General features: G+C 30.9%; 12 protein-coding genes and 1 pseudogene across 13 annotated transcripts, besides 2 other annotated features; 9 read left to right on the forward strand and 4 right to left on the reverse strand.

Moving 5' to 3' along the window:
* Positions 1 to 10: 10 nt before the first annotated feature.
* Positions 11 to 312, forward strand: TVAGG3_0248770 (ubiquitin-like family; the record flags this gene model as incomplete). The annotated part of the gene is made up of 1 exon (XM_001303582.1): positions 32 to 268. One exon carries the CDS (start codon positions 32 to 34, stop codon positions 266 to 268), a length of 237 nt encoding a protein of 78 aa, XP_001303583.1.
* Positions 313 to 486: 174 nt separating this feature from the next.
* On the forward strand, positions 487 to 1,302 carry TVAGG3_0248780 (uncharacterized protein; the record flags this gene model as incomplete). The annotated part of the gene is made up of 1 exon (XM_001303583.1): positions 490 to 1,077. One exon carries the CDS (start codon positions 490 to 492, stop codon positions 1,075 to 1,077), a length of 588 nt encoding a protein of 195 aa, XP_001303584.1.
* A 404-nt stretch (positions 1,303 to 1,706) lies between these two features.
* On the forward strand, positions 1,707 to 3,413 carry TVAGG3_0248790 (glycosyltransferase 61 family; the record flags this gene model as incomplete). The annotated part of the gene is made up of 1 exon (XM_001303584.1): positions 1,833 to 3,380. The coding sequence occupies one exon, from the start codon at positions 1,833 to 1,835 to the stop codon at positions 3,378 to 3,380; it is 1,548 nt and encodes a 515-aa protein (XP_001303585.1).
* Positions 3,414 to 3,833: 420 nt separating this feature from the next.
* TVAGG3_0248800 (uncharacterized protein) lies at positions 3,834 to 4,522 on the reverse strand (the record flags this gene model as incomplete). Its single annotated transcript, XM_001303585.1, has 1 exon — positions 4,286 to 4,522. The coding sequence occupies one exon, from the start codon at positions 4,520 to 4,522 to the stop codon at positions 4,286 to 4,288; it is 237 nt and encodes a 78-aa protein (XP_001303586.1).
* TVAGG3_0248810 (ankyrin repeat and SOCS box-containing protein 4 family) lies at positions 4,523 to 6,163 on the reverse strand (the record flags this gene model as incomplete). Its single annotated transcript, XM_001303586.1, has 1 exon — positions 4,523 to 5,542. One exon carries the CDS (start codon positions 5,540 to 5,542, stop codon positions 4,523 to 4,525), a length of 1,020 nt encoding a protein of 339 aa, XP_001303587.1.
* Positions 6,164 to 6,636: 473 nt separating this feature from the next.
* Positions 6,637 to 7,764, forward strand: TVAGG3_0248820 (proteasome regulatory particle assembly; the record flags this gene model as incomplete). Its single annotated transcript, XM_001303587.1, has 1 exon — positions 6,637 to 7,764. The coding sequence occupies one exon, from the start codon at positions 6,637 to 6,639 to the stop codon at positions 7,762 to 7,764; it is 1,128 nt and encodes a 375-aa protein (XP_001303588.1).
* A 15-nt stretch (positions 7,765 to 7,779) lies between these two features.
* TVAGG3_0248830 (cyclin-dependent kinase inhibitor 2C-related family) lies at positions 7,780 to 7,962 on the forward strand (the record flags this gene model as incomplete). Its single annotated transcript, XM_001303588.1, has 1 exon — positions 7,780 to 7,962. One exon carries the CDS (start codon positions 7,780 to 7,782, stop codon positions 7,960 to 7,962), a length of 183 nt encoding a protein of 60 aa, XP_001303589.1.
* A 312-nt stretch (positions 7,963 to 8,274) lies between these two features.
* TVAGG3_0248840 (cyclin-dependent kinase inhibitor 2C-related family) lies at positions 8,275 to 8,427 on the forward strand (the record flags this gene model as incomplete). The annotated part of the gene is made up of 1 exon (XM_001303589.1): positions 8,275 to 8,427. One exon carries the CDS (start codon positions 8,275 to 8,277, stop codon positions 8,425 to 8,427), a length of 153 nt encoding a protein of 50 aa, XP_001303590.1.
* A 1,225-nt stretch (positions 8,428 to 9,652) lies between these two features.
* Positions 9,653 to 11,539, forward strand: TVAGG3_0248850 (WD and tetratricopeptide repeats protein 1 family; the record flags this gene model as incomplete). The annotated part of the gene is made up of 1 exon (XM_001303590.1): positions 9,672 to 11,129. The coding sequence occupies one exon, from the start codon at positions 9,672 to 9,674 to the stop codon at positions 11,127 to 11,129; it is 1,458 nt and encodes a 485-aa protein (XP_001303591.1).
* A 74-nt stretch (positions 11,540 to 11,613) lies between these two features.
* TVAGG3_0248860 (Chain B Ribosomal Protein S3ae) lies at positions 11,614 to 12,418 on the forward strand (the record flags this gene model as incomplete). Its single annotated transcript, XM_001303591.2, has 1 exon — positions 11,624 to 12,367. The coding sequence occupies one exon, from the start codon at positions 11,624 to 11,626 to the stop codon at positions 12,365 to 12,367; it is 744 nt and encodes a 247-aa protein (XP_001303592.1).
* Positions 12,419 to 12,841: 423 nt separating this feature from the next.
* On the reverse strand, positions 12,842 to 15,862 carry TVAGG3_0248870 (WD40 repeat-containing protein; the record flags this gene model as incomplete). Its single annotated transcript, XM_001303592.1, has 1 exon — positions 12,861 to 15,857. The coding sequence occupies one exon, from the start codon at positions 15,855 to 15,857 to the stop codon at positions 12,861 to 12,863; it is 2,997 nt and encodes a 998-aa protein (XP_001303593.1).
* A 580-nt stretch (positions 15,863 to 16,442) lies between these two features.
* TVAGG3_0248880 (proteasome regulatory particle assembly) lies at positions 16,443 to 16,769 on the reverse strand (the record flags this gene model as incomplete). The annotated part of the gene is made up of 1 exon (XM_001303593.1): positions 16,443 to 16,769. One exon carries the CDS (start codon positions 16,767 to 16,769, stop codon positions 16,443 to 16,445), a length of 327 nt encoding a protein of 108 aa, XP_001303594.1.
* Positions 16,770 to 17,650: 881 nt separating this feature from the next.
* Positions 17,651 to 17,687: a mobile genetic element.
* Positions 17,651 to 17,687: a terminal%2Cinverted (terminal inverted repeat of Banshee-A3 transposon ID:TVAGG3_0248890).
* A 1,264-nt stretch (positions 17,688 to 18,951) lies between these two features.
* Positions 18,952 to 20,085, forward strand: TVAGG3_0248900 (annotated as a pseudogene). The gene has a single exon. A coding segment is annotated over exon 1 (1,134 nt).
* Positions 20,086 to 24,231: the final 4,146 nt, after the last annotated feature.

Below are 24,231 nucleotides of genomic sequence, written 5' to 3' on the forward strand. Positions count from 1 at the left end.
AATTCAATTTTTTTTGTTGGCTTTTTTTTTAATGTCTGCTAGTGTTACTGTCAAACTTCAAGACAAGACAAAGTCTATACCTATTGAATTAAGGCAAAACTCAACTGTCTTCTTAGAAACGATTACAAAAGAATTTGGCGTTACCCCAAATGACGTAAGAGCCTTGTGTGGTCCAAAACAAATACAAGTTAACCATGATTTAAGTGAATATGGCATAGGAGAAGGAGCAGTTATTAATCTAATTCTTCGTAACAGAGGAGGTTTTTGAAATAACATATATTGCTTCACAAATTCATAATTCCTAAAAGTAAACATTTAATTAATATTATTATTTTTTTTTTGAATATTTTTCGTATTACGTTACCTTTACAACAGGAAATGCGCAAAATATTTTGAAGAATTTCAAGATAATTGAGGTTGGATAACTTACAATAAAACCCATTTATAAGAACAAATATATTTACTCACGTCATTTTTGCTGACGGGCAAATGGCTGCTTCAGATGAGAAGATGCCCGTTTTAATAGCAAACGTTTTCACTAAAGAAAATGGAACAGATGTAGATGAAGTTCAATATCTTCCGGAGAATGAGATCTGGTCAAGAATTATTCACCAAGAGAAATTTAATAATCTTGATGAGAAAAAGAAATCTTCGATATATCGACGATTCCTTACTGCACTACATTCAAATAGGACATCGCTTGCGTTTTTTGAGAGTAAATATGATCCTGAAACAAAACAAAATTTGTATCGTTTAAGATCATCAAGCTATGATATTGCCGCAATGAGTCAATCATACAACGAACCTAAATATTCACCTAATGAAAGAAATACAAAAAGAATAGAGGAACTTCAAAGAGAAATAAGAAAATTGAGGTCTGAAATTGCTCAGCTTGAAATGGATAACATGCAATGGCAAAATACAATAGACCAGCGAAGACAATCCGTTCCCCCCGAAGTTTTGCAAAACTTTTCGACTTATGAAAAATACGCTAAAATTATTGATGAAAGAGGAGCAAAGTTCGTCGAAGTTGAAAAAGAAATCCTTAAAATCGGATCAACAGTTCTCAAAAAATAGATTTCTTATCTTTGAAACAATTATCTTTGAATTTTAGTTATGAAATGATTATAAACGTTCTCAACATAATCATTTCTGCATGTTTCGTTACTATTTCAACAAATTATGACCAATTTCTAATATTTTTTTTATTAGTGCTTATTTACTTAGTATATCCAAAGAATCTAAGTTATTTTCCGTATGGATTTTAATTTCTTTTATAAATCTTTTGTATTTGAATAAAAATTAGATTTGATAAACAAATTTTTAAAACAAAAATGAAAACTGATCAATACTTGATTGATCCATATGATTCAAAAACATTAACGAAATGCTTCACTTGAGAGTTTGAACATTTGTCTATTTCCAAATGATTATTGAATAAATATGTAGCTGCAATGTGTTTTTTAATTTTTATTTTAAGCATAATAGCACGATTTAATCTACCTGAAGCTTAAGGGTATAGTCTACTATGCATTATCTAAAATTTAAGTTTCTGTATAGTATATGCGATACAATAGTATTGATATACATATTATGGTTTTGAAAAATAGCATCTTTGCGTATAAAGAAACATTTTTTTTATAATTCAATCATTTCGGCTCCACACCCGTAAACATTAAAATAAAAAGGGGATTACACTCGAATTCAAAATTTTTATGAAATGGACAAGGCAAAAATTCATTAAAGTTTTCATTGGATATTACATTCTAGGTTTCCTTTTAACATTTTCCTTCCTAGAGCATCGAATGATTTACTTTTCTATCAAAAATACAATGAAATCAAGAAATTTGTATTCAAATTTTACAGTTTGTAATGATATTATATCAGCTGTTGGTAACAACGAGGTAATACAGATAAAATATAATCATAAATCAATTCATAATGCATCTTCTCTCAATAAATTTATCGGATTATACACAAAAGGTTATGGTCAATCAATATTTTTCCCACAAAATTCTGGAGAAATTACAGAAGTATCCGAAGGCGTTGCAAATGTTCTATTTTACCTACCAATTGTTGGAGATTATCAAGCAGAACTTGTTTGCGCACCACCTGCCGAAAGAGCACGTGTCAAAAGTGATTTAACAATCAAGAAGAGTTTCCAGGTTGAACTTTCCACACAAACATTTACAGATAAATCAGAATATTCAAGGATTCTTTGCCATGGCACAAATTTTTCAAATCGATGGTGCGAAGTCAAGAACTTAGTTTACTTTGATGATAATTTCTTCTTTTTGTCCCCAGCAATTTTCTGTTTCCCAGAACCTTTCATTGTTCCAGGCCCCAGAGCTCCGCCGTTCGACAAAATTAACGATAGACTTGTTTCAGAGCCAATTGTAATACAGTTCAAGAAATCAAACGCTCCCAGACAATTAAATGTTCAAAATAAGAAATCTTACATATATGGAACGTATCACAACTACTATATGCTATGGCATACAGTATTTGACTTCATTTTACCGTTCCACAGGTTCGTAAACTTCGAAAATATGACAGAATCAAATTCAGAACGACAAATCTTCGTAAAAAGCGATGGTGTGTGGCTATTTTTTGCTCTGATGAATTGTATATCAACATCTCCTATTACAATCATCGGAAATGTTAACAAAGCGCTTTTATTCCCAGATGCAGTTATTGGAATCCACAAATGGGAGAAGGACATGGACCCAGCCCGTACTTACGACGATTCTATTGCATTTCAATATGATTTTGACAACAATAGTGCACCAAATTTCAGAAAATGCATTTTAGATGGTATGAGACTGAAAAAAGACGTAATGGGAAGGAAAGGGAAACCACTTGTAGTTATTATAGACAGAAAGAAGACCTCTAGGAACATAGGAAACCAAAAAGAAATTGAAGACCATGTAAAACAAACTTGTCACTTTTGTGAAGTTGAAAGTGTAAATTTAGAAGATGTTACAGTTCAATACCAAGTTGAATTGATATCCAGAGCTAATGTTCTTATCGGGCTACATGGCTCAGGCCTTACAAACTGCATGTGGATGATGCCTTACAACAAGAAAACTCCGACGCATCTTATTGAGTTCCTTCCTTACAGATACCACTGCAGGCCATGGTATGAGACTGCCGCAAACGTATCCAGAGTCAAATATCACTCAGTTATGAACAAAAAGTCAGAATTAGATCCGGGTGACCACAAAAAATGCTGGACAGTCCCTAATTTATGTGCAACATTGTTCTGCCATGACTGGCTGAGAGACCAGAAGTTTTCTGTTGAAATTGACACATTTGATGAAAAATGGCTTCCAATTGTTGAAGAATTGAAGTCTTTCAAACCTGAAAACATATCTAATTAACTATTATCTATATATGTTTTGTATATTATAAAGATTGTTTATTTATTTATTTTCATTATTTTTTTTACCGCATAATGAAGAGGAGTTTCTCCAATTTAAATTCGAATAAAGAAATGATACCATAATAAGATCAGCAAAAAATTGTGCGTTTTTTTTAATAACATCGTTTGCCAGGAAAATTGGGTACTTTCTGACACAATAACTTGGAATGTCAAAAAGTTTACAAATGTAAACTTCCTGACAAACAGAGTCTCAGAAAGTACTCAAATAGTGGTTTTTAATTCCCAAGATTATTAAGTTATTATCGTATTCATTTCATATCACATAGCTGTACTCCAACAAATCCTTTCCCCGTCGGTTTGTAAAGTTCCCCACTTTTAGCAAGCTTAAGGTCGAGGAAAAAACGTCACTTTTCCAAAGCATACTGAGATTTAAAAATAAAATTTGTTAAGTAAAACTTTTAGGTAAAATCTTGAAGTTTTGTATTAAATATGTCTTATTGATTTAAACGCAATATAGATAGGTCTTTGAGTATACATATTGGACAAATGTAGAGCTTCCATATCACAAGAATAAAAAGCTCACTATATGTACTAATAATGTAAGTTTTGTGATCATTAATATCTTGACTACAAATGAAGTTATAAGCAATATTCGAAATCACATCACCTCACTTTCCGGCACCATTAAGGTATCATCGCCTTAGTTTACAAAAATATACGTTATTTACACCCTGAGTCTTCATCTAGAGATATTTTTTAGATTTTGAAACGGTGAAAAGATTGAATAAGATCAATGTATGCTAAATTTACGTTTATTCATAAAAATATCAATTCTATCATAGAAAAAAGTACATTTAAGTGCAAGAAATTGAATAGTTGTAAACTAATGTAGTGAACACTTAACTAATGGCGTTTTGCACCATTTAAAATAAGTTCGACTATTGCATTGGTATTAAATTTTGATGCATAATCAAGAGCTGTTTTTCCAGATTTATCTCTTTCGTTGATATTTATACCATGTGAAATTAGAAGTTCTATAATATCTTTATCTTGAGTGATTACTGCCCAAATAAGAGCGGTTCTACCGGATTTATCTTTATCATTGATTTTTGCACCATATGAAATAAGAAGTTCTAGCATTTATTTATATTGAAACTTTGCTGCGAGTAAATGAGCTGTTTGTCCTATTACATCTTTATCATTGATATTTGCACCATTTGAAATAAGAAGTTCTACCATTTCTTTATGATTAAAGTTCACTGCACTGTGAAGAGGGGGATGATTACGTTTCACATTGACATTTGCACCGTGTGAAAGAAGGAGTTTTGCTATTTCTTTATTATTATTATTTGCTACAATATGAAGAGCTGTTTCTTCCGTTTCATCTATTTCGTTGACTTTTACACCATGTGAAAGAAGAAGTTCCGCTGTTTCTTTATTATTATATTTTACGGTATAATGAAGAGCCGTTTGTCCATCTTTATCTTTTTCATTGACTTTTGCACGGTGTGAAAGAAGGAGTTCTACTATTTCTTTATTATTACATTCTGCTGCAAAATGAAGAGCCGTTTGTCCATCTTTATCTTTTTCATTTATTTTTGCACGGTGTGAAAGAAGGAGTTCTACTATTTCTTTATAATTATATTTTGCGGCATAATGAAGAGCTGTTTCTCCCATTTCATCCTTTTTGTTGACTTTTGCACCGTGTGAAAGAAGGAGTTCTGCTATTTCTTTATAATTATATTTTGCGGCATAATGAATAGCCGTTTGTCCATCTTTATCTTTTTCATTTATTTTTGCACCGTGTGAAAGAAGGAGTTCTGCTATTTCTTTATAATTATATTCTGCTGCATAATGAAGAGCTGTTTCTCCCATTTCATCCTTTTTGTTGACTTTTGCACCATGCGAAATGAAATATTCGCAAAGAGAAGTTATACCAAACATTGCCGAATAAACAAAACATTGATTAATATCATTCGTTTGATCGAAACAAACTAAAAATGATTCAAGATTTCTATATTCTCCGCATGAAATTAATTCATCATTGATCTTTATATTGTACTCATACATCAAAAATGTAACAAAATCAATGTTGTGTGAAATAATTGCATATTTCATGCAATCTTTATTTGGTTTTTCATGTTTCAAACATTCACTCATGATCTCTTGATTTCTTCCTAAAAATGATCCGAGTGAAATTTCGTTCTTAATAACTTGAAACAATCAGCTGCTCCATTGTAACAACATAATTCGAGTAATGAATAACCACGGTAAAATTTTTGGTCAATCATTGGATATAAATTGATACTTCGTGCTTGATATTTATTAAATTCATCGTTTTCAATGAATTGTATAAATCTTTCTTTGTTATCATCCATAATTACCCGGTGAATTGTATTTTCTGAAAAAATATCGAGATCTTCAGATTCAAAATCTTTGACATCTTTAGACTTGTCTAATATAATTCCATATTCTTTATAAAACATGAAGTTAGATATTGGTAGTATGTTGTTGACCTGTTTTACATTATAATCATCAGATATACGTTTAGCAAGGGATAATTATGACTTTGTATATCAATTATTATACGGAATAATATCTAAAATATCTCTTATAGCATTTTGGGAGATATTTCTTTGAATCGATCAATGTTGCTCTGATCATTTTGTAAATTGAGTTTAATTCTTCTTCAATTTCCGTTTTTAACTGATAAAGTGCAATATATAAATCTATGTAGTCTTTATGAGCACTTCGTAATTCACCATATTTATTTGATTGAATGCCTTGATCTGACTTTAAAAAATTTAAAAGTCAAATATTCCATTTTAGGCAATAAAATATCTATGATATTTATCAAGGAAAGTTCTATGCTGTGCATTCGGAAAATAACGACCACAAAGATTTCCGATATCGTACGTAAAATTTTCCACTGGAAAATTTTAAAAGTCATTTTAGGTGATTCAATTTATTGTGTTATTCATTCAAAAATTTTGAGACAGTGTTTCTGAATTAATTCAATGAGATTTAATATCGAACAATATGTTTAGATTAGCTTAAATTATATTTTTTCGAGATAAAAACATCCAAATGGTTTGGTCGGAGAATCCTCTTAAATTTTTTCCATATCCGAACAAGGCATACGCCTAAATAAATTCGATGAATTGCGAAGTATCTATAAATCCCACATTGATTTATATATTGCATTGTATCAACTGAAAACTGAAAGAGAAGAAGAATTAAAAGCAATTTACAAAATGATCAAAACGGAATTGATTGATTCGATGAAATATCTTCCCAAAAATGTAATAAAAGATATTTTAAATATTATTCCATATAATAATCGCTTTACAAAGTCATATTTATCTCTTGCCAAACTCATATCTGATGAATATCTTGTCAAAGATGTCAATAATGTCATAAGTATTTCAAACTTCCTATTTTATAAAGAATATGGAATTAAATTAGACAAGTCTGGTGATTTCGAAAAAAATAAATTAAGAAAATTGAAAGTTCACACAGAAGATACAATTTACAGAGCAATTATGAATAATGACAAAGAAAGATTCATCATATTCACAGAAAGAGAAGGTTTTAATAAAAATCAACTACTTAAGAGCGATTTATATCCATATACTAAGTACGGATATTCATTGCTTGAATTATGTTGTTATCATGGAGCGGTTGATTGTTTCAAGTTATTAAGAACGAAATTTAACTCAGAAATCACTCATGAATGTATTGAATTATCATTTTTAGGAGGAAATCAAGAGATCATGAGTAAATGTTTGAAATACCAAAAACCATCTAAAGAATGCATGAAATATGCAATTATTTCACATAACATTGATTTTGTTACATTCTTGATGAATGAGTACAATATAAAGATCGATTTAGAATACTGTGAAATTTACAAGAATCTTGAATCATTTTTAGTTTATTTCGATCAAACTAATGACATTAACCAATGCTTTGTTTATTCAGTGATGTTTAATATTCCGTCCCTTTTAGATCATTTCCTTTCATTTGATGCAAATATCAATGATAAAGATAAAGATGGAGAAACCGCTCTTCATATGGTAACAAGGAAAAATAGTAAAGAAATGGCCGAACTTCTTATTTCGCATGGTGCAAATATCAATGAAAAAGATGAAAAAGGAAGAACTGCACTTCATATCGCAGCAAGGAAAAATAGTAAAGAAACAGCCGAACTTCTTATTTCACATGATGCAAATGTTAATGCAAAAGATAAATATGGAAGAACTGTTCTTTTATTTGCAGTAAGGAAAAATAGTAAAGAAACAGCCGAACTTCTTATTTCACATGGTGCAAATATCAATGAAAAAAATCCATATGGAAAAACCGCCCTTCATGAGGCAGCATGACAAAATAGTAAAGAAATGTTCGAACTTCTTATTTCGCATGGTGCAAATATCAATGAAAAAGATGAAGATGGTAATACCGCACTTCATATCACAGCATGGAAAAATAATAAAGAAATAGCCAAACTTCTTATTTCACATGGTGCAAATATCAATGAAAAAGATAAATATGGAAGAACCACACTTCATGAGGCAGCATAGAATAATAGTAAAGAAACAGCCGAACTTCTTATTTCGCATGGTGCAAATATCAATGAAAAAGATAAAGATGGAGAAACCGTTCTTCATTATGTAACAAGGAACAATAGTAAAGAAACAGCCGAACTTCTTATTTCGCATGGTGCAAATGTTAATGAAAAAAATGAAGAAGGAAGAACCGCACTTCATCTGGCAGTAAGAAACGATAGTAAAGAAACAGCCGAACTTTTTATTTCGTATGGTGTAAATATCAATGAAAAAGATAAAGATGGAGAAACAGCTCTTTATATTGCAGCATATAAAAATAGTATAGAAATGGCCGAACTTCTTATTTCGCATGGTGCAAATATCAATGAAAAAGATAAAGATGGAAAAACCGCTCTTTATATCGCAGCATATAAAAATAGTAAAGAAACAGCCAAACTTCTTATTTCGCATGGTGCAAATATCAATGAAAAAAATATATAAGGTACTGATTCATATTTTGTACCTCAAAGCCTTTCATTCTCTAGTAAAATGAACTTATTTTGAACAATTCGAACCATTTTTACCATCGATTTTTTGAAGAAAAAATAAAATACAGTCCCGTGAAAAAGTACTCTTGGCCGATTGAAAGCTATCTTGGCCGGACGATTATTTTTTGCTTATCCATACCCTATGACTCATTGAAATTCACTTTGTATCAACTCTCTTATGATAGTTTAGACAGACTAGCACATACTGAGATAGTAACATAAACATCAACTCTCATTTTTCAAAATAAATTTTTATATGAGAAATTTAATACGCTTGTTATTTTTGATTTGATTTATGGTGGAATCATGGGAATTTGCGTGCGAATGACTATGTTTTGAGTTACCGGTATTTACACTCTTCAATACAATTTGGCTACTCCTGATACAAATATTGATTCCATTGCTTATTGAAAATTTACAGCAAATGGATCTACTCTGCTCTTGAGAGAACCAAGAAAATGGGAACGCCCTTTCTGAGACAAACTTATTGCGTAAGAGCTCTCAAATGTTCTTGAATGAAGGAGAAACTCAAAACGAAAGGGTGCAGAGATCGGTTATCAGCTGTGAGAGAAGGAGTGTTTTCTGCTTGAAAGAAAATTGGGTGTGAATCAGTGCTGCGTTGTACAGAATACGCGGTATAAGGAGAACTTAAGAAAAATGAGAGTTTTAATACTCATTTCCACTTAAATCAACTTGATATGATAGGAAATCTTTATCAGAAGAGAGTGAGAACATGTTTCATCTCTGAAACTTTGAAGTGGAGATGGAAATCAGCTCAGTTATAGAAGATGAAAGAAGGACTGATAATAATTATATTTGTCTCTTGAACTGTTTCAATAACAGATGCCTTTCACATCATTCTGCGCTTTAGAACTCTCGCCAAAGGGAATCTGACTTTTATCATTTTTCCGTAATCGAAAACAATGAGCTGTGTCATGTATTTGCTGAAGTTTGGAGGAACAACAGTGGCAGAAGTAACAATATGATAAGGTCTTCTGTTCTTTACAACCAAAACTGGCAAAAAAGAGTCTTCTTGAATTATCATGAGATGTTGGAAGTAATGATTGTTTGAGTGAATATCATCCTAAAGTTAATGATAATCTCGGTGACATCCCATTCAATTTTGAGACGACTAAAAAAATTTACAAGAAAAAATGACCAAAAAGCACCTCTATGGTAAAAAAGTGACGATTGAAAATGGAAATGCAAATTATTGAACAATATGAAGATGTTCGAAGGGGGAATTCATATCAGAAGTTATTTGATGCAATCAAAACAAGCCAAAAAGCAACTTGTTCCTTTGAATTATCTATAAAATTTTCATTAGATTCAGATATTCAAACAATTTCACTGAGTCCTACCGGAGAATTCCTTGCAGCAGGCACAGTTGATGGTAAATTAGCTATGTGGGATATGACAAAAAGATCAGAAACTCCGTTATTTATAACAACTGTTGACACAGCAGAGATAGTATCAATTCAATTCATTACAAATACAAAATTAGTCGTAGGGGGCACATCTAGTGATGTTCATATCATTGATTTACAAAAAGAAAAAATGACACAAAGAACAATTCGAAAACAGCACACAAGAGCTATTCACGCATCTTCTAAAGTTGATGACAATGCGTTTCTCACTTGTAGTTTCGATAAAACCGTTCGAATTTTTGATGATAGATTAGAATACAATAATTCAGTGACAATTCCTCATAAATACGAAAAAACACCATTCATACGAGTGTCACCATACGGTAAACTCCGTCCATTGAAGTATGGCGGTGGTCCAGACTGCTTTTTCCGAGGAAGTTCCGATGAATCTTTGTTACTTGATGTTTCTAGCTACAAAAATGGAGAATGCTACTCGTTATCAGCTCTCCCAGGCATGCCATACAGTTATGCCGTAGGAACAGGCATGACAGAGGCCAGAGTTTTCGATTTAAGAGCTCCAAATCATAAATACGAAGAATTAATGGGTCTTTCACCGATTTTCAATTACCAGTTCCATTATCCGACAATAGGAGTCACAACCGATGACTATGGAGAAGTCATTGCATTGTCAATTCGTTCAGGACGTGTTCACGCGTACAATGCAATGGATTTGGATGTAATTCCGATCACAACTAACGAAGAAGGAGAAACACGAAGAGGCCCAAACTTAAATATTGATCCCAATGACTTTTTGAACCCAAATGATGGCTCATTAAATTATAATGATATTAATTCTTATGTTGCAAGGAACCAAACGGTTTTTCTGATGCAGATAAGGGAATTTGAGAATATAAGGAGACCAGTTATGGAGTATTCTTTGCATTCCAACACGAAATCTCTTTTTAATTCAGCAAAATTCTTCGGAAAATGCATTATAGCAGGGTCAGACACTGGATCAATCATTGTATACGATCCAGATAGTACAGATATCATTTCAATTCTTCATCCTTGCGATGATCCGATAACATGTATCTGTAATACTCCACAGACACTCGGTTTTGCCGCATGTTCTACGAATAACATTTATTATTATGAAATTTGCAGGCCATGTGAAGTAGATTTAGAGCAACAAAAGTCCTATATTAATGATCTCATTCAGATTGAGACATCAATGAGATCTGGAACTCTCTTTGAAGTTCTACAGAGAATTCTTGCATTCAACCAATAATTTTTATTTTGTTTGTTAAATTTTATAGAGTGTTTTTCTTTTATTTCATGATTTTTTCTATACCAATCATTTAACATGTTAATTCTAATTCAAAAGCATTTATAGACAAATAGAAATTTCACCAGCATATCATTAGGAATTTCTTATCAATCATTTTACATCTGAAATCATGAAAGGAATAACTTTTTTATAAGCAAGTAGTCAATGTTTTGTTCAGTAAATTAATGAACAAATGAATATTTAATATCATTAAAATATCTTTACCTGACAGGACTTGGCTATATGAAAACAGGCCAATAAGATGCCAGAATGACTTAATCAATTATTAAACCTTTATGTTTCTCATAATCTTTAAAAATTTCATTGGTGAATTTAGACCAAAACCCACAAGTTGCTATACAAGTTTTTATTGAGATATGATTCCGAAACCGATCCCATATTCAAAACATATTGGTCCTCTCAAAACGGTTTGAACGGTTTGGTTGACCTTTGAAATGGGTGCTTCCAAGCAGCAACGTCCCAAGACATCTAAGAAGATAAAGCAAGATTCTTTCATCAAGAAGGAATGGCGCCATGTTCTTGTCCCAGCCTACTTCACAGGCAAGCGTGACATCGGTGTTACAGTTTCCAACAAGTGCGCTCGTGGCCGTGTTCCAATGGACTACATCAACAACCGTGTTTGGGAACTCTCCCATGCTGACATGGTCAACGACCTCTCCCATGCCTACAGACTCTTCTCATGGAGATCAATCGCCGCTGGCTCTGAGGTTTACACCCAATTCGCTGGCATGCGCCTTACACACGACAAGCTCGATTCCATCATGAGAAAGTACCGCACAATGATCGATGCTTCCGTCGATGCCAAGACAGCTGATGGCTTCATCCTCCGCCTCTTCACAATCGGTTTCACAAAGAAGCTCGCCAACTCCCACAAGAACCACACATACGCCAACTCCCACAAGGCTCGCCAGGTCCGCGATGTCATGATCAAGGCCCTCACAGACGCTTGCGAGGCTAACGGCGTCGAGCAGCTTTGCAAGGACTTCGTCGATGAGAAGATCGAGAACGAAATCGTCGAGAAGTGCAAGCAGATCTGCCAGATCGAAAGTGTCTACATCACAAAGGTCAAGGTCATCAAGGCCCCAGCTCTCTCCAACGAGCAGGTCAAGACACTCAAGATCTCCAAGGATGCAGCTCAGCTCTCCCTTGCTCCAACAGAGCGCCCAACAGAAGAGTAAATTATTTAATCACACTTATTATTGCATGGGAATAAACAATTCTCCATCATAAATTACTCATACTTTTTTAACAAAAAAATTGAAAATTTGTTCAAAATATTTTCCTTAATTTAGGGATTTTCCATTTAAACATAGTGAATTTCTTGTCATATAATCACAATAAATCATTAACAATGCTTAAATTGAAAGATTTGGTTTAAATTCAGATATTTAGGATCATTGACAAGTTTTTGATTCCATTATTCTACCATATAATACCTTTAAGTAATGTTTGGATATCCATTTCATATTCAGCGTGTTTATTAGATATCTTGAAAATTGATTACCAATATGATGTTAAAAGTATGAAAGTACAATTTCATTACTCAGAGATTACATTACTTTAAGTAAGATAGAGAGTCATAAGTTGATAGCCTGGTTTTAATATCAGATATCAACTCAAAAAAGATTGCGATAAATTCAAAAAACAAACAAATAAACATTTACAAACTAACTATACCATATGACTAACAAAGAATTGAATAATTTGAGTAAGCCTTATTAGTGAATTAAGCAAAGGAGGATGCGAGATATTTTTAGCAGCATTCTCCAAAGAAGAAGAAATTTCAGTCATCATTGTTGGGAATTGAACTTCGAAGTTTTCAGCGTTATCATCAACAAATTTCTTGGCTGTTGCTACTTTAGAATAGAAATCATTTAGACTATTGAGAGTGTTATACATCTTCATGAATTCTGTTTGAGTTGTAGCTAAAATATTTAATGGAGGATTTTCTTTTCTATCAAATGTTTCAATTACAGGTGCAAGGATCTTCTTGATGTCTTTAGAACTGACATATTCCATTGTATAACTTGGGCTTGTTACAATATCAACATAGTTATTGATTCGACCTGTCAATTCAATTGCTGATAATTTTGAGATGTCTTTTTCTTCATCAATATCTGGGTCCATTTTAATTGCTTCTTTTCTCAATGTAACATGAATCATTTCGAGTGTCTGTCTGAGCAATGATAAATCAGATTTCTTCACAGATGTCAATGAATCGTCAAACTTCAAATTGTCTTGAACGATACTTAGAAGATCTGTAATTTCATTCAAGAGTTTGGCAATGTCGCCTTCTTTAACTTCTTTATGTGTAATAGCACATAATCTTGCATAAATAATACGAACTTGTACTAAGTAATCTCCTATTTTTGATTCTAAATCCTGTATTTTAATTTTATAAGGATCTTCAATTCTTCTAATTGCATCAATTACTGCATTTCCAAGTTCATCTAAGTGTTCTGGCGGATCTTCTATCTTAAGTTCTTCAACAATTCTGTTGGAAAGACTCTTATATTTAGATTTATAAATTTCTGTAACATTTTGTCTTTCTTCGCTTGAAGCAATTAATGCATCAATCAAAGGTTGAAGTGAGTTGGATTGTTTATGCAATAATTGGAATAAATCTACAACATTTTGTTCTGGTTGACCTTTGATTGATTCAATTCTTGCAGCTGTATTATCTTTCAATGTGGAACTTAATATTCCTGAAATAACTCTGAGGTTTTTATCAACAATAGTTGTGAAATCATCGTGTGATTTGATTAATTTAGAAAGTTTTTCAGTCAAATCTTTAATTTTCTTTGTTCCCAAATCCAAAATCTTTTCATTTTCAGCTGTTGGTTTGATCTCATTCACATCCGAAAATTGGTTTATTTCACCATTTAATCTATTAATTTCATCTTCAAGAGATTTAATTTTTTCATCTTTTTCTTGATTGATTTTTTTAATGGATTCAATGATTTCAGCAGTCTTATTTGAATTAATTCCGAATAACCCTGATATTTCTTTAACAAATTCATCATGAGCATTTGAAATCAATTGAAGTCTTGATTTTTCATTGAATAATGATCTCGTATCATTAACAACTTTGCTCATTACTTCTTTAATAGAGTTATCAGACTCTTCAATTGTTGTAGATTCTTCAGGATGAAGGATATTCAAAAGGGAATACAAAGATTCTCGAATAGAATTACGTAATTCAATTGGATCACCAGGATTCGTCATGACATTGATTCTTCCTTGCAAATTACATATATCAGAATTTAATTTACTGTTACTATTATCTTGTTCTTTTGATTTCATTTGAGAATCCAAAAGCATCTTCTGTTTCTCTTCTATTGATTGTTGCAAGAAACTTACTCTCTGTTCAAGGAAAGTCTTCTTTTGTGTATATAATACGACATCTTCTTTCATTTGAGATTTCAATTCTTGGATCTTATCTTGTTGTTCCTTTATCTGATTAAATGCATCAATAACAGGGATCTGCAAAGAATCCAAAACTTGCCATAAATTATCTGTTTCATCAATGTCTCCTACAAAAGGTTCAACAGTTTTAATGAAGTTATGGATACTTTTAGTCATAAGATCCATACTCATATGTTTCTTTCTTTCTGCATTTGCATTTTCCATTGCTGTTATGACAGATAAACTTGGAGCAGGAGCTCTACTTGAAATGGAACCAGGGTCAAGTGGTTTAATAACAGCGAAGGGGACACTAAGTTTTTCTATAGCTGAATCAAGTAATTTCTGCAAAGTTTCCTTCGAATTATTTATTGTTTGCATCTGATCTGGGAAAATAAAGGCCATTTTGAGTGAATCAATGATAGAACTGCAATTAGAAGTGATCATGTTCTTCAAACGTGTAAGCTGAATCGTTGGAATTCCAGCATGAATGAACTCATTTGAAAATGCTGTTAAAATAATCTTCTTAAATGACTGAACATCATTTGCATATGATGAAAGTAAGTCAGTTTCAAAATGTGGAAAGGCCTGCTGAGTAAATAACGTTTCCACATGACTTGAAAGGTTATCAAGTAAAATCATGAGGCTATTGATGCAGTTATCGAGAGATGCACTTGGATTTTTCCGTTGTTCATTTGATTTTTGTATAAATGTCAAACTATTACGTATACCATTAAACTTAGAACGAATTTCTTGTGCATGTGGAGGTGGATGAGATTCTGTATAGATGTCTATGATCTTTTTCGTATCTTCCCAGCTTATGTTGAATGTCTGTATAGGTATTCTGCATGAAGCAGAGCTAATAACTTGATTTGCTTTTGCTGATTGCTGAATTTTGTAATATTGTGTAAAATAATGCATACCAGCTCGATAGAACACATCAAAGTTCCTAGATAGTTCTTCAATAACTGGTGATAAGTGTTGTTGAATATCTGGTGTTGCTTCGTTATCATTGATTAACTTCGTAGAAAGGCCAACAAGCTTTGTCATTTCTTGTTTTATTTGCATCATAAGACCTATATCTGCTGTGTACGCAACGGTTCCGAATTTTTTCAATTCTGATTCTTCATAAGGAAGTTTTTGCGTGATTATTTTGTTGCCAGTGATTGGTGGCAATACTGGATCCCCAAGACTTTGCACAGACATTGAAGACCGCGTAGATAAAAGTTTTGGTGTGATACTTGCGCGGGGAGGGGAAAGCAGCATTTAACGTACAAAATCAAATGTAAAATTTTTTGACAGAAAATGAAATTCTTGATCGATTCGATTGAATAGCGACATCAAAAGTATAAAATTAATAATTAGTTGGTAATTAACATAGAATAATTCATCAAATTCTAATTTATCTTTGATAAAATGTGCTCAATTTGTTGAAAAATGAATATAGGCTTGAACATTACAATATAACAAGGAGAAAGTGCAGATAATTGTAATTAACACATTTGTAATTAAAAATATCATTATCTATAAGTATTCTTGATAGAAATAGGATAAAAAAACAGATCAAAAACCATTTTCAGAGCTACAAAATTAACAAAAATTCGGATAAAACATGAAATAAGAATTTCATTGATAGTAGCGATCTTTTGGATTCATTGATGATTTTTTATCATTGGAAATCATCGTTTATCACATTTAAATATATGTTTGGATCTAAAATAATCTATCATCAGGATATCATTATCAGATACCCAATTTTCAAAATTCAAAAATTTCTTTTTGATTAAACTTCAAATTATTAACTTAAAATGATAAGGATTTCAGTTTAAACGATAAACAATAAAGCTTTTATTAAGCACAACCGAATTTTTTAAGAACATTAACTGTTTCTTTGTGATTCCTTACAATAGCATATCCGAGGGGAGTCAGACCAACATCTTGACTCTTGGCATTTTTATCCAATTCAGGTAGCGTACAAAGATATTCGCAGAAATTAAATCTGTTCTTGTATGCAGCCGCGTGGAGTGGTACAAAGTTATTGTACGCTTTGTCATTGATGTCAATAAACTGAAGCGCAAACTTAACTCCTTCCAAATCACCACTACCGCAAAAATAATGGAGTATTGTATTATTGCGATTATCCGTGCTCTTTACGTTAGCACCAAATTTGTAAAGCATCTTCACAAGAGTGAGATTTCCTCGAAATGCTGCATTCAAAATAATATCTCTGTTCAAGAATACGTCGCCGTTACGAACATGAGTATATTTTTCTTCGCACGCCACTTTTATTGTTGATTCATCTCCTTCTTTGGCTGCAACCTCAAGAATTTCGTAAATTTTGTGAAAATCTTCTTCTGTTTTTTCGCAGGATCTTAAATATCTAGTATTTTCCTCTGTCGTGCTTACAGCTTCAGGTGAAATTGTGAAGAGTGGTAACGAAATCGTTGAAATTCTCTCTGGAGGTTTAACAAATTGGAAAGAGGAAAGAGGGGCAGTATTATTACTTTGAACATTTTGTTTAAGAAGACTTTGGAAATATGATTTGATATCAGACAGAAGCGGAACGTTCAAAATTTTAGATAGGAAATCGATGACCAAGAAATAATTCGCTTTTGAATCGGCAAATTCAATATGCACATGGTGAAGGATCTCCACGATATCTTGTTTATTGAACGATTCAGCGAGGCGCTTGAATATTTCAATAAATTGATCAATAGAGAGCTGAGCAATATCAAGAATTCGGCATAAATAAGGGTTTCGTTTTGCGAAAAAAACGTACAATACGCAATTTCGCTAAAAAAACATTTAGCTAGCAATTTCGACCTTTGACTCCACTCAAGACGTCACTTTTTTAATTTTGCGGTATCATATTTTTGGAAAATCTTTATGAATATTATATAAAAAGTCTCTTTAATATCTATATTTCATATTTTTATCGATTTTTAAAGTTTTTGCGAAAAGTATTCAATTATTTTTGCTATTTGGTCGGGTAAATGTCAGATTTGCGACATTTTCTGATATGATATTCAGATTCTACGTTGATAATAATGCTTATAGTGTAATAAACAGAAATTCATCAAAAGTGACAGCTCTCAATTTTTTGACATTTGTAAATTCTAAATTGAATGAGAAAAATGAAATAATACTAAGCATAATACAATATTCTAGATTTAATTATAATTAGGAAAAAGTTAGTTTTGAGAGTACTTTTCATAGGCATATAGAATGAAATCTTCTGAAAAATAATATCACATAAACTCATATTATTTTCTAATATATAACTATTTTATATAAAAATCAAATTCAATGATCTTAAAAGCGAAGGATAGTAGTAGGGTATGAAGGGTTGTGTGACTTTTTTTGTTACATCTATATATAGACGATGTATTAAAATATATTTATTTATAAATCATTTAAAAAATTAACATTAATTTTAAAATAATTTATTTTTTTATCTTTTATAAAAGAAGCTATATATAGATGATGTCAGATATTCCGCGATTAATTAAACATTGTTTAAATCCTGAATGGATTAAACTTCAATTTAAAAAGGAAGACTGTGAATTATTAAATGAATATGAAAGCCAAAATAAGCTAATGAGGTATAAATATAATGATAAAGAATATTTAATTTCATGGAATCAATGGAGTCATAATCAAAGACCTCATAAACGAGAAGAAGAAATGGAAAATAATGAAATGGAAATCATTGATGACATTAAAGAGGATGGAATTCCTAAATTTTGTAGAAAAACCTTTAGAACTAAGTTAGGAGCATATAAACGTAGAGTATTAAATCCTGAATATCTTAAACATATATTTAAAAAGGAAGACTGTGAATTATTAAACGTTAATGAATATGAAAATGCTAAATCAAAACTGAGATATAAATATATTGGAAGTGATGAAAGGTGTAAAGATAAAGATAAAGTTTATTCAGTTTCATATAATAACTGGCACACGTTAGGGATAAGAAAACATTTAGGAGATTATGGGAAATGTTCTGAATTCTTTAAATCTAGTATATATGAGAGAGTAAAAGAAATTAGAAATAATTATTTTCATGAATAAAAGATTCACTACCATAATGAAATAAAAAAATAATTTTTTAAAAAATAAACTTTAAAAATTCATGTCTTACATTTTTTGAATAAATGAGGGGTCCCTCGGTCCCTCGGTCCCTCGGTTAATTAACATCTTTTTGAAAATAGTGACAACATGACATTTTGACAACAGGGAAAAAAAAGGAGGAAATTCATGTCTTACATTTTTTGAATAAATCAAGATTTAAAAAATTGACTTCTTACGTAAAATTAAAACTAAGTTAAATTTATTTTTTTCATCTTTTATTTTATAATAAATGAGTATAACAACTAATTCATTGAAATCTTTAAAGTTCACTAATTCAGAATTAGAAAATATTTTAGAAAATTTTGGAGACGGTTCTTATCCAACATATATGCAGAATGTGAAAGAGTTTTCCAGATTGTTGAATGAATTTAAATATAACGGACCAATTACTAAAAAGGCTATAATGAGATATTTATATCCCAAAAAAGTTGAAAAACAGGAGAATATTCCTCTTTATGGTCCAGAGGACCTGGGCTCAGAGAGCCTTGAAACACCTCCTGAATATTTTGAAGAAAAAATTAAACAAGATGAATATTATAACGATGAGATTGAGAAATTGGAACAATTAAGAAATGAAATAGATGAAAAAATTAAGGAATTGAGAAATGCTGAGAATGAAGTAGAGGGTTTAATGAATATCCCGGCTTCAGAATCAGAAGTTCAAAAATCACATGAGGAAAGATATAAAAATTACTTTTTGGAATCTACTAAAAATTTATTAGATGGTGATATTGACGAAACACTTTCAGAAGAAGGCACAAAATTTATTCATAAACATAAGTTACAATTTATTGATAATGAAGAATACCCTGTATATTACTTTCACCACCTTTAGATTCCGAAAAATTCAAAAAAGCTCTTAAAAACGTGACATATGCAACTAATACGATTAAGAAAGAAGACATGATATTTACACAAATTATTATTTAAATAAATGCACAGGTGTTGATAAAGTTTTTGATTTATTAGATAAAATATCAAAAGAAACCATTGGAACCTATAAAAATTTTGTGTGATTGTGGTTTCATTATTGAAGATACCACTAATGTTTCATATGAAAGAACAGCACCGAAGGAAGACGAAGTTGAAAGGTCTATACCATTCGTTATTAAGAACATAAAAGATATGAAAACTTATAAGCATTATATTTATTCATTTATTTCAGAAAAAATGAAGCAACCCATAAAACATCATCTCATCATTTTATAGCTATTCATACATTCCTTTTCAAAGTTGTGAAATTAAATAAGACAGGAATTAGATTTAATGTATCAGGGTACACATTCTTGAGTAAATTAAAAATGTATTCGTCACGTCAGATGATAAAAATTTATGTGTTCTTAATTCATTTTATGGACTTTAGCCCTGGACTCTCTGAGTCTCGGACTTTAAAAAATAAACTTTATTTTTTAATTTTTTATTCTTACATAAATGAACAAAAATGGAACAGCTAAAATGAATGATAATCAAATTAGAGCAGAAGGTAGAAGGTTATTTAAACGCTTCTATAACATTCCTGATGGTGCTAATCCTAAAACTCGTAGAAGTTATTTAAATGAAGCAATAGATTCATATGAAGGGTTTGACATTTCATCAGAAAGTGAGAGATTAGCGAGAATGTTAAATGTTAATATTGATTTCTATTATTGTGATCCTCAACCAGAAGACGTGGACATAAATAAGGTAGACTTTCCATTAGTGGAATCAATAATGATAGATCCAGAATTTGAAACAGTAAATATTTTATTAACACAGAGTCCATGTGGAAAACTTCACGCTGACAGAATAACAGACGTTGAAGCACTCACAGGAATATAAAGTTTGCCATATTGTAAAGAAGAAGTTTATTCTATCCGTGATTGATCCAGAAGGAAAAACCAAAGAAAGATTTTTAAAACATTGTGAGAAATGTAAAGAAAATAATGGAAGATTAATTCAAGACGTTCAATTGCAAAAGACACAGCAACCATATGCACCACATATTACGAAAAGAAGATATATCAGTGGTTATTAGCTCATAATTTGCAGGAATATTTATCAACCGACAAGATATTATATTACTTTTTGACTTCGAAACATTAGAGACTAAAGAAGAACTTCTACTTTCTGAATGTGCAACTTTGAACGCTTACTTAAAACCATTTTATGGTATCATCAACTGTCAAAAATAAAGCCGCAAAGCGGCGAGGTCGTAACCGTGATAAAACAATATACGAGGAATTTTTGCTTAACTTCGAGTGATTCTTTTATTTCTGACTGGATTGAGTTTTATTTTCAACCTGTTCATTAGTTGCTAAATCAAATATTGAACAATATGAAAGAATTAATGAATACATTAAATGAGAAACAAAAGAAGCAATGAAAGAGCTTTTAGATGCAGGAAATTCAATAAAGTGAATATCATAGGTTTTAATTCGGAAAAGTTTGAATTTAAATTTAATTCTTCGTGAATTTAAATACTGCAAAATGGAAGATAAAATCAAATACTGGGTTCTTCTTCTTCAATTTAAGCAAATCATTGTAAAGAAAACAAACACTCCATATGAATTGAGATTTATTGACATCAGAAATTATATAGCGGGTGGAACATTTAGAACCAATTTACTCAAGATTTCGGAAACAATAAAACCGTATTAATAATTCCTCCATATCAATTCATCAACATGGGAGAATTACGAAGATGAATTATATAAAGAGGAACCATTCACTCCAAGATTCATTTTATTCAGCATTAACACCAAGAAAACAATATCCGATTCAGATTATCAAATATATCTCAATGTGCTAAAAATTTTAAGAATAGATTAGAATATTTTATTCATTATTGCAATAAAGATGTTGAAAATTATGATTGACCCAATTGATAAAATTATTGAAGAAAACATTGTTTATAAATTGACATGCTCATATCTTTCATTATCAATCTAATGCATCAATGATTCGTTACGCGTTAGCATAATAAGAACTTCAATCCTAACGAAACATATCCAGAAGAAGAAAATGTGGAATCAAGTTTGAAATTAAACGAAAAAGTATTGGAAATATAAAATTGAATCATAAGAAACAAGATGAAAAAGCAGAAAGGGATACTAAAAAACAATGTTTCAATGGATGACTATCAATATTTTCACGATTTAATCCTTCATCTAAATGTAAAATTTGTGGTAAAGCGTTTACATATGCAAATAAACCAACATTGGATAGAAACGATAAATAAATAACCACATACCAAAGAAAAATTAGCAGTTAATGTTGTTGTTATTGCAATTGTCCTAAAATCAAATAAAGATGAAGATGTCAACGTTTAAGAATCAATTTAAGAAAATTATGCATTAAAAAATAATTTACCAAATGACTTTAGATTCAGTTTGAAGCTTATACATTCTCCGTAATGGAATTACTTGGTCTACTCAAATGTTCAACATAAGTAAATCCTTAAAGGAATCACACACATTAATAAACTTTCATATAGTCCAGAAACTAAAACTGTATCAAATGAGGACACCACCAAACATTATGACTCATTTCGTTGGAGTTGAGCTTAATTCCATATATCCTTTCATCATTTTCATCTAATCCTCATGATTTCATTCAATATACTGACCATAAAATGTATATGCCGGGAAAGATTGAATGGTGTTATCATTTGTAGATAACAGCAACAAAGAAAGCAAAAGCACTGGGGAATAATTAAGAAGAAAAAATACTTTATTCGTGGCTGAAGTAAAGGGTCACATTGAATGAAAAATAAATTAATGGATTACATTAACTTTTAAGCAATAATAAGAAACTTAGATATTATCACAGATGAAAAAACAATTGGCAGTTTTAGTGTATAAATTACATGAAATCAAACAATCTACCAGTTGAACCAGAAACAGAGAAAAATTAACTCAGTTAGCATCAACACACAACCAAGTATCACCATTTTCTTCTTATTATCTTCTGGTATTAATAGACAGATTTCATTTATCATTGATGATATTCAATCAATTTTAACATTTTACTAAAAACATTTTGTTTAATGAATTGCGAACAAATTTATGAACGAAAGACAAAAGGCTGAATTAGAAGGAAATAAAGGAAAAAGTTTATTTGTAAGATTTCACTTAATGGATCAATATGGTTTACGAATGCATATGAATACACAAAATTACGCAAAGAACTAAAATAACGAATGCACAGAAGTTCCGCGTTGAGTAGCGTTGTCAAATAAATTTAAAAACATTTAGAGAAATAGGAGGGGATACATATCAAGTGATGCTTAAAATAGATTTTTATAGATGTGAAACATGTTTACAAGAGGCATTCTTTACTTTAGATAAATGCTAAATACTGGTATTTGGTTTTCATTTATGATTTTATGTATAAATGCATGGATGTTAATCGTTTTCATTCATTGAAGGTGATACTGATTCATCTTATTGGGCAATCGCTGGCGACCCAAATCTTCCTAACAACTCAAGCATTTCAAGCAATTGTTACCGATAAACAATTTTATGATAAAAACATTTTCAAATTCGCACCTTTTGATTTCTTCTGTTTTGATGAGAAATTTAAACCTAAATTAAAGAATAAAGCTGAAGAAAAAGCACATGAGAAGAAGTTATTGGGTTTAGCAATTGAGAAACAAGGTTGATAACATGGTTGCGTTATGTCCTAATGTTTATACATCATTCAACGGAATGATTGGTGAAGACTCCTTCAAAAAGATAGCACAAAAAAAAGAAAGTGTTAGTTTACGACAAAATAAGCAATTAACACCTAAAAATTATTTGATATAATAAATGATAAAGTCATTTTCGATGGTCAGAAATATTAATTTACAACTTAAAAATGGGTCAATGATCGCTTAACAATCGGTAAGACTGCATTAACAGGAGCACACACTAAGGCTGTATGTTGTGAAAATGGATGTTGTTATGCCATTTATTTAATGAAATGCCACAGAAAGAGACAAAGAGGCGGGCACCCTTAAATATTTATTTTATTTTTATATAATGAATAGCGTAGATTTAAAAATTTTAATTGATGATTTAGTATTTAATCAAAATTTTCTTACTTATTATGATTTAAAAGCATATCTTCAAAAACTGATAAAAATATAACGGGTGATGATATGGATGAATACTATCGGTATTATAAAAACGAAATTTTGAAATATCATGATAAAATAATTAAACGTTTAAGAGAGAATATTAAAGAAGGAAAATATTCAAAGGGAAAAAGTAAATCACAACTGAAACAGTTGAAAGATTTCAAAAATAAAGTATTAACAGAAGAAGATATTGATGAATTATTAAATTATATAATCCTGAGCCAACAAAACAAAAAGAGAAAGTTTGGACGTTCAGCAGCTCATAAATGATGCACAAGTCTTTAATTTATGATTCATTAGTTAAACATATTCAGCCCGACTTTTAAATGAAGAATCAACTTTTTGGAATTCATCCTTCAACATAAACTCGAAGCGGGAAAGTATATCAATCCTTTATATACAGCATAATCT

The sequence above is a fragment of the Trichomonas vaginalis genome, chromosome IV (assembly GCF_026262505.1).
Source record: "Trichomonas vaginalis G3 chromosome IV, whole genome shotgun sequence".
Classification (NCBI taxonomy): domain Eukaryota; phylum Parabasalia; order Trichomonadida; family Trichomonadidae; genus Trichomonas; species Trichomonas vaginalis.